The sequence below is a fragment of the Platichthys flesus genome, chromosome 10 (genome assembly GCF_949316205.1).
Source record: "Platichthys flesus chromosome 10, fPlaFle2.1, whole genome shotgun sequence".
Lineage (NCBI taxonomy): Eukaryota > Metazoa > Chordata > Actinopteri > Pleuronectiformes > Pleuronectidae > Platichthys > Platichthys flesus.
The window spans coordinates 10361796-10379119 of record NC_084954.1 but is presented as its reverse complement, the minus strand read 5'-3'; the positions used below and the strand labels follow the sequence as shown (position 1 = coordinate 10379119).

Genomic DNA, 17324 nt, shown 5'->3' with positions numbered 1-17324 from the left:
TCTCATTTATCTGCATAATTTATTTTACAAAGCAGATGCTGTTTCACAGCAGGAGAAGCAGTGGAATAAGTTAATGAATGTCACAAGTATGTTATGATGCATGTGGCACGTCTGTGGAAATGTTAATTTACATCCATGGAGCCATCACAGTGGTCTCCTTCTGTACCTGCTGGAGAAAGAAAGACAGAGTTAGCACATTGTAGAAGAAGAAGAAGTAGAAGAAGAAGAAGAATGGAGAAGTAGAAGAGCACGAAGAAGAAGAAGAAGAAGAAGAAGAAGAAGAAGAAGAAGAAGAAGAAGAAGAAGAAGAAAAAGAAGAAGAAGAAGAAGAAGAAGTCGAAGAAGTCGAAGAAGAAGAAGACATTTTATTTATGTAGCTCTCTAACAATTCTCACTTTACATTAGTTAATGATAAGCAGATTAATACAATTTTCCTCCATTCAGATTCTCCCCTCACTACTATAACGATAAACCAGTAAACTTAATGGATGTGCGTAAATATTTACACTATACTTCTGTGTATTTCTTTAGAAGCCAGGATGAGCAGCAGTTTACCGTGTTGAGCTCAGGGAACAGCTCTTGAATGGTGATGTCCAACAGCACATATGTGAGCTGAGGAAGACATAGAACAGACAGACGATGAAGAGCATTAAGGTCCTTCATCTTTAAATACGAATGTATCACAGCAATACAGCTTTTAAATCAAAGTGCAAATGCTAAAATGAAGGGCGATTTGACACTGAAATCGCACAATCAATTCACACGGATGTTGTGATTGAAGTGTCTCATGCAACAGTGTGTACCTATACGTAGGTGTGAGTGTACATATTCAGAGATATCAAGCATGACAACAGGCTCACATTCACTTTAATTCGCTTATTGACAGTCCCAGCTTCTCTCAGCTCTTTGTTTGTTGTCTTGACAAATTTATTTCAGGCTGTGAAATTATCTAAAAAAAACGGACAGACGGAGAACCGGTTCCTGGCTGTTGTCGTGTGCAGAGGCATGAAAAAGAAGCGTGTGTGTTTGTACCTGTTTGTTGAGGACTGGCTGTTGCAGTCCATCGAACAGGAGGCCGACGCCTTCATACTTGGCCTCTTCTCCGATACATTTCCCCAGCAAGTCTAAACAGAAAAGACCAACTCGTAAAACTGTTCACGCATCAGAATAATTGCCTGGTAATAGGAAAGGACCTTTAAAAACTGAATGAATACCTGGAATATATCTCGTCATTTCTTCATAAGTCCTCTTCGCCCTCTTCTGCTTTTCCTGGGCTGAGCGGGGGGGACTGCTCTCACAGAAAACTGTGTCTAGAAAAGCAAAGTAGATTCCCAATGAGAGCTGTTCAATGGATCATTAGATTCCACTCTCACGTTGGAGTGAGTTCAGGAGGCAGGAGGCGATTAGCTTAGCTTAGCATTAAGACACAAAGGGAAACATTTAGCCCTCAAAGCACTAATTAACATATCTATATATATATATAATTTGTACACACGAATAGAAACTTGAAAATGTTGTTTTAGGTAGATCATGTGATAGCCAGCTGTTTCCACATGCCCCCAGTCTTTGAGTTAACTTCCTCATCGCCCTTGAACTGAAATAAAATGTCTCATCTCGCTGCCACACTATTTGGCCCATTAACAGCTTGTATTTACCAGTATGCTTTTCTGTATGTAAAAATTTTGCTATGACATTCATGTCAACAGCTCTGATTTAATGGCTGTACCTCTGAGCAGAGTGATGAGCGAGACGAGCCGGTGCTCCTGGACCACCTGGTTCAGTTTGTACTGGAGGTAATAATCCGTGTAGGTCTCCAGTGTGTTCTTGAACAGGATCCTGCCGCCCATCAGCAGGTGGTGCAGCCAGTCGGGGATATGGAAGACAACTCGGCCTGATAACCACGAAGAAGGGCAAAGAGTACAAATATAAATATACACAGAATTGTATCTATGTCTTTCCTGTAAATAGAATTTAAACACTGCAGAGCTTTTTTCAGAAACGTTTTTAAAAAATATAAATAATGTTTATTATTAATAATACAAGGTTATTCGAGTTACTGTGTGTAAATACTATTCAAAGATCATTTTATCCTGGTATATATCGATACCACAACATCTTTCATTTGTTGATGTTTCATACTATGAGTGCTTCACAGATATGCAATCATTAAATTGAATAGAATCTTGATGACCTTATTTGTGAATACTTAAATGAGTAGTATTCTATGATGTGTTCTAATATTTTTACAAGCTGATCAAATAAATCCACTGACATCGTAAAACCGCCAGTAACATCCTGCTGCGTGTCAACAATAATAATAAAATGTGTGATAAACAGTGTGTGATGGACAGATTGTAGTAAACACACTTCACTTACCCAAATACATTAGGTAGTCATACACGCCTTCGACAGTGATCATCTCCATGAAGTAGTTCTGATTGTGTCTCTTCTCGGTCAGTTCCGATCGGTTGGCGTTGTTTTTGAAGACGTCGTTGAACAGCTAGCGGAAAGAGGAAGATATATTAGTTTTCATATTATAGCTCATTCAAAACCTACATACATCTTCTGTTCTGAGCGACTGACCGAGCTTTACTGAAGGAAATACACGGCTTCAGTACGACTAGGTCACAACCTTGAATAGCTGCACAGTGTATGATCATTATGTCAAATCGAGGATTGTAGTTGAAAACTGTTCCATCAAGTGTCATCAGAGTTTTGACATTTAGATTTCAAACCTTTTTATCATTTTCCGATGTTGGGCTCAGGATAGTGAGCTCGGGGCGGCTCGGTTTGGGTTTGGGAGATTCACAGGAGTTGAAGAAAGACTGGATGTAAGGCTCCAGATGTTGTCCTTTCTGTCCAGAAAACACATCACACAATTTATATGAGTGACAGCGAGAGTTTTATTTATCTTAAAGATGTATTTGTTGTGTAAAAATATTAAATACACAATGAGAGATTAGTTAAACTTGGAAAAATTTGAAGATTTAAAATAGAATTAGAGCTGCAGCGGAAAAACCTGTCTTACCCAACTCATATAATATATAAAGTGACTAGTGAAGACTTTAAGGAGGTTGATAAAAGTGAAAGAAATTCTAATAAGGTCATCTTTGAGTATGAGTGGATATTTGTACAAAATTTGAGAAAAATAATAATAATAATAATAATAATAATAATAAAAAGGGTATAACATTCTGCAGAACACACACACACACACACACAAACACAGACACACCTTACCTCTTTTATGAGTTTGCTGGGAACAGACTTGATGATTTTCCCTGTAAAGCATAAATAATTTAACTCAGTGATGTAAAGTTCAATATCTTTTCACAAGGTCAAGCTGATCAAACATTTTCAGCGACTTTCACTCTCTGAAAACGTGACGATCCATGTCTCTGGTACTCGTCAGGTTCTCTAACATCTGCCTCACACTGTACCCAGGTTCACGTCAGGCAGCATCTTGTCCAGGAACTGAGACCCCATACTGTGAGGAGACAGGAAGTCGGCCAGCAGCTGACTGTTGCTCAGCTCTGGATGCTGGAGAAGTTTCTGCAAAGAAAACACATGGATATACATGATTTCAATAGTTATGATCTTCTTTGGTTCACAGGATCCAAAATGTATTTTACACGAGTAGAAATGACCACTCACAGCGCTTTACGGTACAGATTTTTGCCATTCAACCATTCACACACACATTCATTTATTGCTAGGTGCAGCAGTTTTTCTAAGAGGACGGTCAGTATCTTGCCTAAGGACAATACGATATGCAGAAGACTGAGATCGAACAGCAAACCATCTGGTAAGCAAACCGGCCCCCTCTACCCCCTGAGTCACAGTTGCCCCCAGTTGGATTAAAGCAGACACAGTATATTTTACACTACACATTTTACCCATTTTAGGACTAGACTGACTTTTGAGGGTTAAATATTTCAAATGCTATAAACAGAGTTTATTGCTTTTTACAGATTATAGGTTTACAAATTAATTTCCAGCCTTTCCTGTCCATTTAATTCCTAACGCTTTTAAAATCAAGTGGGTTTTTCCACATGTTTTTCTGTGGTCAGTTATGTGATAGCTTTGTCATGATGCTCTTCCAAGGAAAGACCACAGACTGTAAAGATGGACGAGTTATCACCTATACTGCACGCAGCCACCGGATGGCGATCGAGACACTTAAGCTTGACTTTCGAGGAGCTGTCATAGAGTTCATCTTTATTTACACAATCTACTGGAAGGACCAGATTCTTCCCTCGGCGGTGTGTTCAAGGACACTTTGAAAAGCTAGACATTGTTGTCAATCTCAGTTTCCAAACAACCTTCAGTTGTGTAAATTCTGTCATTTTTCTTCTAAACCTTGTGACAGCTGATTCTCAAACCTAGTTTTCAGCATCCTTGAAAAAGAGTGGATCGCACCCCCCCCCCCCCCCAGGCCCCAGCCTCTGTCTGAACTCTGTCACTTATTCTCTCTGTCATTTCCACTGTGATTTGAAATGCTACACACAAGTGGGATAGAGAGATAATTTCTGATTTCTAATCTGTCCATCGTTTGGTCACAACATATAATTTTTCCTGATAGGTTGAGGTTGACCTCTAGAAAATGGTTGTATTCTGCCGGTGACGTGTTGCTGCTGGGATTCTAGTCTCAAAAGATTAAGACCGTTTTCATTTAATCTTGATGTCAGTGCTGCCGGTTCAACCTGCCTCATTGACTCTCTGCAGGGGACACAGGATTTTATCGGCTTCAATTGGCAGTGAGGAAAAGTGACACCTGGGTGAAGGCGCCACTTTGCCAAGGCAATGAGGTGAGAGGGAAAAAAATAACTGTATATATCCACTCATTTATATAAAAGAGGTATTAAATGTCGAATTTCTGTATATATATTTATATAAAAAGGACATTAGACTTGTTTCATATTTATATTTGTTATACATGTCTCATGCACTTGCTTGACAATTACATGACCCCACTTACACTGCAGAGAGATTTCAGTTTGTTTAAATAATCTTCATCTATTTGCAGTAAATCTATAGAGAAACAGAATCAATCAACCTAGTAAAAGTCAGTGTCTTCTACCTGAAGGTACTCCTGGAAGTCCTTCAGCTTGGATTTGAGAAACTCATAATTCTTTGGACCGATGATTCTCTTCGAAGGCAACTGTGCATCTGGAAACGAGCCTGTAGAGGGCGCAATATTTCACAGAAAGAAACGGGGACAAAATATTAAGATTCACTGCACTGTGGTCAATTCCCTGCTCAACTTAACCATTTGTTCTCCCCTTTTCATCAATTTGATTTACTTCAGACTTTATAATAAACCCTAACTTGGAAGCAATGATCAATACATTCTTAAGAGTCCATGAGATCATTTTGGTGTTGAATTAAAAAAAAAAAGGAGAATGCTTAGTAAAGCCAGATAACCAAGTGAGATCCTAAATTTGTTGACGTTTCCTCAGAACTCACAACTAGAGAGAAACAATGAGGAAACCTACCATGAAACTCAGTGAGTTTGGATTCAAGCACGTAGAACTCCAGATATCTTCTGTACACAGACCAGTGCTCAGTCTCATGTCCGACTGCAGAGAAACGCAGAAGAGATATTTTACTTTAAGAAAAATGAATCCATATAATCCAGTGCTTGCCATAGGTTGAGGATTTACACTCACAGAGCTTGACAGTACAAGTCACATCCAATCATTCACACACAGATTCATACAGCGCCTCAATATGCAGCAATCCTCCTATTACACTCCATTCATACACTGTCAGCACAGCTGTCGAGAGCAATTTGAGTGATCAGTATCCTGCCCAAGGACACTAAGGTAAAACCTTTGAACCAAGCAACTGCACTGCTGGTTAGTGTTACCCACTCTAAATCTATATGATGTGCATGGAAAGACTTTAGAGGAGGACAACGTAAATAAAAGGTAATTTCCTGTAGCTAGCAGACTGTGGCTCCCACTGCTGCTGCAGCATATGCAACTAAAATAGGAAAGATCTTCATAAGAACACATTATTCACTCTATACTAGGGGTTGGCAACCCGCGGCTCTGGAGCAGTAATGCCAGGTCTCTGTTTGGAAAGAGTCCTGCTTTGGTTTCTGCGTGAAACGAACATCGATAGAATCTACATTTTGATCTGTTATTGGCTAGATATTCTTCGTACAAGATATTTTTCATCTCAATCGGACAAACCAGGTTAAATAGAGGCTAATAAATAAAAAAATAATACATTTCCGTTTTCAAGACAAACACAGTCATGGAGCGATGCTTGCAATCTAGTTTAGGCACTCAACTCAACCTGCACTGCTCTACACAGGGGACATGCCTCAATCTCCACTATGCTCTATCATACCCCAGCCTACTCTGCATCAGTATCATTGCCAGTCGATTCAGGCCCTCCATCACTCCAGCATCCACCTGCCAGCTCTGACAAGGGTCGAAGATGTTCGCTCATCACTACCCTTTACCTCTATGTGACCATTTCTGGTAAGGTGATGAGTTCAGAGCCGGGACGAGAGAACGAGTCCCATTCAGCCTCACCTGCTTTCCTGTCGTTGCGCTCAACGTCGATGCAGAACACCGGGATCCTTTCTCTCTTCACGTCGTCATCGTAGAAATCAATGTACGGGATGGTGATGTTCCAGGCTGAGAGGTTCCGAGGGGTGCTGGGGGTAGAGGCTGCCTCCATGGGGGAGTCATCCTCCAGCACCATCATGGCCTCCTCCACCTGGGATGGAAGAACGTGACGTTAAGGTTGAATAAACAGGTCAGAAAATGTTTGGGGCTTAAAGGTCATTTTTTGACACTCAACAACAAATAAGGTAAATGTAAAAGTAAAGAATGAGCATGTGAACTCATGCAGTGCAATCATAAAAAGGAATTATCTGGGAAATTCAGTCCAACTGGTTTTACAGAGCAGCTCAATCACTATGTGGACTCCTGAAAATGGAGGCTGGATACCACTGATTCAGGACTAAATACTCTGATACCAGCAAAACACAAAACTCTGGAGGTTGAATATGGGAGAGAGACTTGTTAAACTTTCCTTTCTTTACTAACCGACGCCCTCGAGTGGTAAATGTTGTAGTAACAGCCAGGTTTAGAATTTTTTTTTTTTCTCTTTACAGTATCTAGATAACTTAAAATTGATTTTTACAAATGACTGAATTTCATATTGAGAATGATGAGCGAACCTTCCACTGCTCATTCTTTGAATCAGGATTCTAATCATGTCACTTATTCTTTGTGGGTCGTGGGTGCAGAGACAACCCATTCACTCTCACATTCACACCCATGGTCAATTCAGAATCTCTAATTAACCCAACTTCCATCAACATTTCTTAGGACTGTGGGAGGGAACCGGAGAACCCGGAGGAAACCCATGCAGACAAAAGAAAAAACAGAGAGACCCAGACTAAATCCGGAGATTCGAACCAGGAAGGCGTCCGTGCTAACCCCCCATACCACCATGCCGCCCTGAGAACAATCATCCTGTGAATATTTGCACTTTACATCACACAAAAAAGTTAGTTTTCCGACTATCAGTCTCACCGTGTCATCCTCTCCCTCCACCAGCCCATGAGATGGCAGCATGGCGCCCTCCATGGTTGTGTTCTTGAACACCCCTTTGATTTTGCTGCCGATACGGCTGATCCCAAAGGACTCGCCCCTCTTTGCCGTGCTCCTGCAGGACAAACAAAGAAGTTGTTGGACAATGGAGGAGATGTGCATGGCTCCAGCAAAGCTTGCGCAGTTTGATCAAAGTAACACAGAAGATACTGTGGAGGAGAGGAGGGGGAGGTAGGAGCAGCGCACTAGGAAGAAAAATTATGATTGTATAGTACGTTGGAAGAATAGCTAAGGAAACAAAATCCAAAGCCAATACATCTATTCACAACCATTCCACAATGTCTGGGTTGTCGGTTATAAACACTTGGGGCCAAAAAGCAAACACAGCACACAGCAGTGGTTTCATGACTCGATGTCTAATTTGAAGGGTATAAAAATTTAAATAAAGAGGGATCAGTTGTCGTTGAACCAGAAAACAGGTGCTCTGTGCCGGTAAATAAGTAAAAACAGTGACATACCGAATATACAAGGACGTGAACACTGAAAAGTCACTGCATTGTCAAAAACAACAGGGAGTGTTTAGTCTGAACAAAACAAAAGGGTCAATCAAAGGACACGTGACAAATAAAAGCAGGATCCACATGCAGCGGTCCCAGCATGCAGGCGTCGGGGTCACGTGAGGGAAACTGGACGGCATGACATCACACTGAGCGACCTGCGACACACAGATGGACCCTGACTTACTTCGGTGATGAGTGGCGGTGGGATAGCGAGCCGTACGGGAAGGTGGTGAACGTGGACTGGGCATGGAGGGAATTAAAAGATGCAGGTGAAGAGCTGCCAGAGGCGGTGAACAGTGAGGACGGGGACTCGGGGCTCCAGTCCCAGGGACTACGGGCCGAGCAGGGTCAGGTTCCCGAGGGCGAGAGGAGGGAGAGGACCATGGATCATACCAGGCAGGCATTATGGTGGTTGCAGAATCAAGAGTGGACACACGGTCACAGACACAGCATGGTGGTGGTAATACATTGCTGCAGTCATAGGCGGACGAATGGGCATAGTGGAAGGGGGGGAGGGGGGGGGTTACTGAATAGCAGACATGGAGGGAGTTTAGTAGTTCTCCCTCCCTGAGAGGTTTCCTTACATTATTTTGAAAGCATGAAAAACCCAAGCCTAAACTCCTCCCGCCCCTCCCCTCCAAAGGACAATTTTTATATTACGTATGTCCAACACCACTACTTTTGATTACCTTAGTTAACATTTGATTAATGACGACTCATGATTATCATGAATGGCTGATTAACTTAACTTGTAAAACCAAACTTCAACTAGATTAGAAATTAAATCATAAACCATCCTTGACTAGTGCTTGTTGAACTGAAGCCCTGGTTACAGTGGACCCGGGTAACAGTGAATTTGTTAAAAAAATTAAACAAAAAGAGAGGCAACGATCTGTCGGAGCAGTCAGGCAAGAATGGAGTGTAGATTGAATCTTGCGTGCAGCAGCACCGCTCAGCAAGCCACTGTTCTGATCAGCACACCGATGCCTTATACTCACCGAATGTCATCCATACTCAGGCTATTTCTGGAACAATATGCACAAGGAGTTAGTGGCAGGGCCCCGTGGCCACATACACACCTCACCCCTGATAGAAACATGACATTCGATCCCTTGGCTCAACTCAGTGTACGTCTTTTAATTTTATTGTGCTGCAAAGCGAAAAAATATATATTATTGCTAATTTAAAGCTTATTTTATACCATTGAGACCAAATGTGTGTGCATTCATATTAATATGTGCTGCAGCTGGCACAAGCTTTGTTATTCATTCGTACTGCAGTGGCCAGTCTAATACAGGGATTTGTGAACATTTCAAAACTATACTAACCATCAGTATAATTTTGAGAAAATTGTATTTCTAGTAGACAAAACTTTTGTTGCATGTGGGTGCAAACATGGATTAATTTCCTGTCTTTGAAATTAACTACCAGTGAGTCATTCTGTGTCTAAATTACACAGAATGACTCAGTGACTTTTGATAGTAGATTATCAGAAGTCACATAATTTAATATCTTGGTAAACATTATAGAAAAATATTTCCTTCTGTTACACACAAACAGAAACGTTGCTGAAGTGAAACCGACCTGCTCATCTTGGAGTTCCTGGCGGGGGACTCGGCCCCTCGCAGAAGCTGCCGAAAGTACTGGAGGACGACATGGAGAGAGAGAATGAGCAGAGAATCCTAATCAATCAAACAGAGCAGCGTATGATACATTAATGTGTACAAACAACATCACAGAAACGTAAGCTATCGAGGGACTTCTTTTGATCTGATTAATGGTAATTATGACCGCACAATTTATTTTAGAGCAGCAACATGAGAGTGAACAAAAAAAATCAATCAATCTCAAATTATTTTCCAGACACACTACTCATGCAGGGCAGTGGCCTGCTGTGGACAATGGCCGAGCGATAGTCCGCCCAGCTGCATTCAATGAGACAGCGACTGAGGGGTGAAATTCGGCTTGGCAGCTTGGCATGGCGCCAGCGTCGGCTCATTGGCCAATCACGCCTCCGGTATTGGTGACATGGCCGACTGCGGTTGGTGACTGGGCGATCGGAAGAGGATGGCGCAGGAGAGTCGGTGAATTCCAAATCAGCTCTAATTCAAGCATTCGACCGATTTCGCTTTATTACTTCTGAAGCACAAACGCTGGGTGATATTAAGATTCAGCCTGAAGTGAAACAAGCACTACAGATGTAAAAGAAGGTTGTTAAGCTGTCTTTTTTTTATTTATTATTATGTGTTTGTGCTAACCTCATCGCTGTGACAGAACATGGGGGTGAAAACATTCTCCAGGAGGGACAGGACGTGTTCATAGGCTTCAAACAAACACCTCATGGTTTGTAGTTTCACCACCTCTGAATACGGGCCCTCTGCAACTGTGGAGATAAAATCATATTTATCATCACATTAATTAAATATCCAGTAAGTTTGTGTACTTCTACAAATAATAAAAGATGAAATAAGACTCATTAGGTAATTTGATTCGGAGGGGATCCTCATCACTCACTATTGCGTATTTCTTCCACGATAAAGGGGTCGAAGCGGATCTTGTCAACGCTCTCATCCAAGCAGTAGGTCTTGTAAATCTTCTTCACCTCCTCGTGGAGCATCATCTTCTCCGAGTCTGACAGCTCAGGGCAAAGTATCCTATCGTTGAACTCCTCTGGGAATAGTCAGACATGTCAAAGTGTCAGTGCAACAATTCAAAACTCTGTCTTTAGTTAGTTTTACTGATGATTTCAGATGGATATGGTTCAAATTACTGAACCTAGACACTTTGAGTACAGATTCCTTCTTAAATCATATAACTTGTTTTAAGAGCATTCACAATTTCCATTTTAGAATATATACATTTCAGGGAATGTTGGTCCGATGCAGCCTTGCATGTCCTCTTTTGGAAAGCACTGGGAAACACTTACCGACTGAGAGGCAGAACTGGAGCACATGCACGGCCCCCTCTTGCTTCAAAAAGTTCATAAAACGAAAGAGAAGGTCTTGCTGTTCTCTGATTTCCTTCAACTCAAGCTTCAGCACCTGGTCAGACAGAGAGAGAGAAAGAAAGAGAGGAGTGGCTAAGTCAAGAGAGAAATCACAGTAGAGTGTTCCTGCAAATATATGTGAGATGCATCTTGATTTGAGCCAATGTCAGGGGCTATAGCGCTGAATCTGCATATTGTCCTTACAGTGTGGACTAGATGCTGTCACATACACAGTGTCCAGTGACTTGCTCATGATGTGCTTTTAAATAATCTTGTACGTATTTATATATGTAGAAATAAAAATTACTTTACCACTATATTCTATGTATGAGAGGAAACACTTACTGAGGGCTTTTTGCTTCGGGTGTAAGAATATTTCTGCAGGAAAGGAACCAGCGTGGAAGCTGGCTCTGTGGCGACTTCAGGCTTGAGAGAAAACATAGATAGAAAACATCACATTTAACCCATAAATGATCTAAACTCAGTATAAACTTTAAATATAGATGTGAATGCAATTGGAGCTAGATCGTGATTGTTATTTTACAGAATAAATTATGGAGAAAAGATTTGCATTTATGTTCACGTTTTAGTTCAAGTTCCATGTATTTGCTTCGTTTTGTGTATATTTAATTAATAGTTATTTATATTAAAGTCTTACTGTAAAATATCTAACTTCAATTACATTTCTTTGTCATTAGGGTTTGGAATCATTGCCACTCCACCCCAAAAAACTGAGCCGACATCTGAAATTATGAGTTGAAATATCAACGTATACTTACAGGGGAGTTGTCGATGTATATCAAAAGCAAATGATTCACTGTGTCCTGAAATAAAAACAAAAATCATGCAGAACACGGTTGTTATTTCTGGTGATCGAACAAAGAGCATCTTTGTCTACCATTTACATGCTCATGATGAACACTGATCAACATTCTTGCTAAATAGAATAAATCAGATTGAGCCCTTAGTTGGGTCTACAGTACACTCACAGGATCAGCCAAGTAGTCCAGTGAAGGAAGGAAGACAGAACCAGCCAAGACTTCTCTTATTAGGAGAGTAAGAGATCTGAGAGGAGCGAGGGGAGAAGGCAGCAGGAAATAAGAGAGTGAAAGACTAAAGAAGGATCTTCAGCTACTAGAACAGTTAAGTCTGCAGGTGGTGGGATTATTATAACTCGTCTTGAGGAATAAAGGAGGGCACTGCATGGCCGTTACTGTCACAGCTGTGAGTTACCTGCAGTCTGTAGCCTTGGGTGGCAGGATGTAGGGGAAGAGCATCTCCGTCAGATTCCTGAGGTAGAGGAGCTCATCTCTGCGGCTGCGCAGGGCCATGTGGAGGTCGGGGCCATATTCCTCCAGAGCAGCTTGCTGAAGGTGCTCTGTGAGCTTTACTACAGAGAAGAACAGGGGGGGAAAGGAGTTAGCCTTTTTATGGTAAACACTAAGAAGTTGAGTGAGTGGGTGACACATGTCAGCATTACCTCTCTGCCTGGCTTTGCTTATCATTTCAATATGTTTCATGGAAACTTTGAGAAGCTTTTGTGTGATGAGGGAGGCCACATCCACCTGAGAGAGAAAATACTACATTAAATAAAAATTCTGTGAATCTGCATCCAAAGATTTTGACTGATTACGGTCTCCTTTTTTACCTTCTGGGTTCGTCGCACTAACACAGCTGAGAAGAAACGCAAAGTCACTCTCAGCTCGTCAACAAAGGCCTCATCATCGGTGATGTCTCTGAAAGAGAACAACATCGCTGTCACTTCAGTCCCACACAGAACATATATTTACTGCCATCAATTTGTATAATGATGGAAAACTAAAAAGAGAAAATGGCTTACCTATACCAAGGATATACAAAATTTTCCAGAACAAGCTCTAGAATCTTCAAAAAATGATAAATAATGTCAATAAACACTAAAATGTAATTTTTCATTCAACTTAAACAAAGTTTGATCTGTGCATGTATTACCTCTGAAAGAGAAGCATCAACGTTTGAGGGAACTTTCAGGTCAAGCCATGGCTGATAGTTTTCCAGTAATAATGTCGGTCTGTCAATGAAAAAAAAAAATCCCAGTATTACACAAAGAGAAAAGCGTTGGAATCCTGTCTGACCACTAGGCGGTGGTGTAACATTTTCCATGGCATTATAACAAACAACAGTGTGTAAGTGAGCAAACACAGAATACATGTTGTCAAACTGAATGCATGGAAATCCAAGTGAAATTGTTTCAGAGCCTTACAGTGAATCTTTAGGCAGTTTAATGTCCTGTTTGTTCTACATAACTAGATTTGTATGCAGCAGTATGGTTATAGATGGTAGAGGGTGTTGGGTGAGCTAGAGTTTGTCTCATCATCATAACTTTTGTTGAAACAAACAATGGGGTCAAAACACAACACGGCACAATACTTTTGTGCCCTACATGTTTTCACATGTCATTCAGTTTTGCCCTTTTATACATCTAAATCTGTCTTTATGTTACAGGTTTTTTATATCATCAACCTGCAGGGACTGCCGGGGAAAACTAGCCGGTAGGGTTAAATCTGGCACAATTACAAGCTGGACTTAACGGTACAATGTGTAGAATTTAGTGATGAAGTAGCATGTTGCAGCTGAACACCCCTCAACCCCCCCCCCCCCCTCCTCCTCCAAACATCCACCAGTGGGAACCTTCAGTTGTCATAAAAACCCAAGGGGTATTTAGTTTGTCCAGTCTGAGCTACTGTAAAAAAAACATGGCTGCCTCCATAGAGAGTGTTTAAATATAAAAAGCCCAATCCACGGTAAATAAAACTACAATTCATACAATATAGATGAAAAACACTCACTATCTTTTTGTTATATTCAATTTCGGCCGATAGATCCCTTTCACCTAAATCTTACACACTCAACCTTTAAATAGGCATGTTAATCAATGTGTATTTTCCCTTTTTAATTAAATAAACATTACACAGAAAACCTTCTCCACCTCCACTGTGCTACAACATAGCCAGGTAACTCACCTGTGTCTTTTGCACTTGATTTTCCCACAAACAGCACAGCTGTGTCCCAGTGGAAACAGCTCCTGTTGGTACGACTGCAAGAGAAATAAAAAACAGTAATAATGGGGATCCTGCATATCATTCACTCTGGCTGAAAATGGGACTTAATCAAAGGGAATTTATGCCTCAGCCCTACCTTGGTCTTTGGTTTGATGGAGACTAAGATGTTGGGCAGCAAAGACTCGGGCCCCAGGGAGCAGTAAAAGGTGACCACTCCGGCCAGGAAGGACCAAAACACGATCATGATGTGAATATATCTGTGCAGAGAGAAGACATGTACTGCAGTAATGATAACAATCAATGCTGGAAGTGTAAAAGTGATCGGGGAACATAATGTGGGAGTTTTCCTTGGTTCATCCATTCTCTTGAGAAACATCAGGTATTGGGGGACTGGCTACGATCAGCTCTACCATTAAACCTCATTGAAACCTAATGCATCAAACCGCAAATTCAGTATTTCAAAAGTTGGTCTTATCACAGCTACAAGATTCCTGTTGAAAAACTAGGAGCATCCTATGCGTCCCAACAGCAAAACAAATGGATCAATTACAACATTCATTCCCAAAGTGTGGGCCACGGCCCCCTTGTGGGCCACGAAACCATTGCAGGAGGGCCGTGAGGTCGTCAGAAAATAAATAGATAAAAAAAGTTTCGAAACCACCAAACATTTATGATTGATTCCAAAAAAGTTACCATCACAGATACTGAAACAAAAACATGAGATTTAAATTCCACATTGTTCTTATTTTATTTGACCTATATAGCAGGTGTCGTTGTATTTGCCGAACCTCACATACGGGAGAACTTTGTTGTATGCTAGGTCGAGCAAGATGGAGCAGAGGGAAGCTGCTAATGACGAAGGGGAATCAGAAAGTCCTACTGAATCATTCAAAACTAAAAATAGGACTCGCAGAAAGGACTCAAGTGAGGACCTGTCGCTGGCCCAGAGGACAACCCCTGTGTGTGTGCTGTGCGCTAAATGCCATCTAACAAGACCCTGGGACCATGTAAGGTGTGCCGCCGCCATTTAGAAACTAAACATGGATAATATTTTTCTCCAAGCCTCCAGCATCTTTTAAAAATACGCAGAGAGCATCGGAGCCAGCTACGCGATAAAATCACCCCTCTCATTGTTACAGGTGACACGTCAATTTACGCGATGTGTGATTCAATATCAAGTATATCAAGATAAATTGCCCGAGGTGTCCGACTCGAGGAATTCCACTGTTGATGTCAGTTTATGTCAGTTGAAACGCCTTATGTATATTTGGTTATGCCTAATATGCGTTTTTCTTCTCCCGGATATCCCGGTCGTGCAATACCCTATTTGCACTTAATGTTTTTTTTACATTGGTTGCTTTGCGAATTGTTCCGCTTAAATGTGGATGTTATTGGATTTGCACTGCATATGCCTGCGTTTATATACAATTCTTTTTGATTAAAATGAATAAGTTGTAAGATTATTTTCCTGTGTGTGGATCATACAGTTGTGATTAAAGGTGTGGGTGGGCCGCACAAATGTTTCAGTTTTCAAATTGGTCCACGACCTTCAAAAGTTTGGGAATGGCTGAATGAAACGATTAAGATTTCATCAGATGAAAATGTATGCATGGGACCACTTCTGGCTTCATGACAGCTGACCCTATGAAATGTATATGTTAATTAATGACATGTATCTATAGTGTTCATTGTTGTATTTGAAATCAAACTTCATGCTGCTGGCAGGTCGTCCTCCACCATGTTAATCTGTACTGTATCTCCTTGTGTGGTATCCTGAACTGTCTCTTTGCTCAAAATTATAATAAACATTTGCATTTCAAGAAAACAAGTGGAGTAGCCTGGATAAAGTGATGCATTATCTACAGAGTACTCTACCTGTTCAGCAGCACCGTGCACATCAGCAGGAGCAGCAGCAGGAAGCAGAAGACTGGGTACTGTCGGCCCAGCTCTCTGACCCGGTCCAGCTTGATCCTGCTGCGGACCTTACGCAGAAAATCGCAGATGCATCCCATCCTCGCCCGTTCATGTGCAGCCTAGTACAGGTTACTGAAACATGGAGAGGGGGGGCGACCGTCTGAGTGTAGTAAACAATGGCGTGCAGCCAGCAGCAGCACCTCACAATCATGTCATTCAGAGCTACTGTCCTGCTTCGTGTACCGAGCAGGTTGTGTTGTTGTTGTCAGCCATGGACCGCAGCCCTTACTTACTGTGCGACTACGGTGGACGCTACGGGCCATTTTCCGCCGTCGTCCAGCAGCGACACCGTCATGAGTGAACAGAATAAATGCGTGTCGGTGTAATCCAGCGGAGGGTGGAGGTTGAGGTGCGGAGAACAGCTGGAATCCACCGCTGGATTAGAAGCAGCTGCGCAGACTCGGGCTGTCCGGTGGGTTTTAGCGTGTGTTCGGCTAGCGGCCGCTCCAGCTGTCATATCAGTCCGCCGAGGGGCGTCGGGACCCGGCGCCGCCTGCGTGTGATGTCACCTCCGCTGCGTTTCCTCTGAGAACCGCTCGCTCCGGTAGTTTTACAGGCGAACAACGGCCTCTGACATGTAGGCCCCTGCAGAGGGTCCCACGAGTCCAGGTGACGGCGTCAGCGACCTACCGCCATGTTTCATTTGTGCTACTTTCTTAACCCTAGAACACTAACGTACAATTAGTTTCACCATCACTAACGTTTGGTAAATTTTGCCCGATAAAATATACCCGATAAAAAATACTTCTCATCAAAATATATCATTGTACAACAATACATGGCAATTTGAAGTACTGCTCTTTTATTTCCCCCGATACAACATATAAAACAACAAAAAAAAAAGTATTATGGGGGGGATCATATAAAATAGCTCTAAAATTAGTGAAAAATTCCCCAAAAAATTATAATAGAGCGGTGAACTTGTTCTTCGGTCCAGTCGTTCCTTGGACATGTCCGGTCAAGGCAGTCTCCCTGCTTCATTTACAACTTGTATAATATTTAAATTACCGTCTGACATTAACGCAGGGTGAAAATTACCCTAACACGTGCCTATTGAAAAAACAGGTGAAGGGAGCAGGGAAGCAAGCCTACCTTCTGTGACGTCTAGGAGGAAACTGAAGGTACCTAAGGACCCACGCCACTCAGACAGCAGCAACACAGTGAAAATCCCATGACCACACTCGCTCGG

General features: G+C 41.8%; 1 protein-coding gene across 6 annotated transcripts; it reads right to left on the bottom strand.

The window, feature by feature from the left end:
• On the bottom strand, positions 1 to 16724 carry LOC133961768 (sorting nexin-14-like). Of its 6 annotated transcripts, none has more exons than XM_062397105.1 (31): positions 16369 to 16724; positions 16037 to 16207; positions 14298 to 14418; positions 14123 to 14196; positions 13092 to 13170; positions 12961 to 13004; positions 12769 to 12856; positions 12601 to 12685; positions 12354 to 12510; positions 12110 to 12185; positions 11900 to 11944; positions 11466 to 11546; positions 11061 to 11175; positions 10649 to 10804; positions 10393 to 10517; positions 9719 to 9777; positions 9133 to 9159; positions 8319 to 8465; positions 7557 to 7689; positions 6546 to 6732; positions 5496 to 5579; positions 5081 to 5181; positions 3441 to 3552; positions 3241 to 3281; positions 2736 to 2855; positions 2377 to 2500; positions 1727 to 1891; positions 1215 to 1310; positions 1033 to 1124; positions 514 to 612; positions 1 to 169 (listed from the first exon to the last, which is right to left on the bottom strand). In XM_062397105.1, exons 2-31 carry the CDS (start codon positions 16171 to 16173, stop codon positions 128 to 130), a joined length of 3012 nt encoding a protein of 1003 aa, XP_062253089.1. In that variant the 5' UTR covers positions 16174 to 16207; positions 16369 to 16724; the 3' UTR covers positions 1 to 127. The 6 variants fall into 6 exon arrangements, with proteins under 6 accessions (XP_062253089.1, XP_062253093.1, XP_062253092.1 ...); XM_062397109.1 differs by having other exon boundaries at positions 1 to 166; positions 556 to 612; positions 16369 to 16723; XM_062397108.1 differs by having other exon boundaries at positions 556 to 612; positions 16369 to 16721.
• Positions 16725 to 17324: the final 600 nt, after the last annotated feature.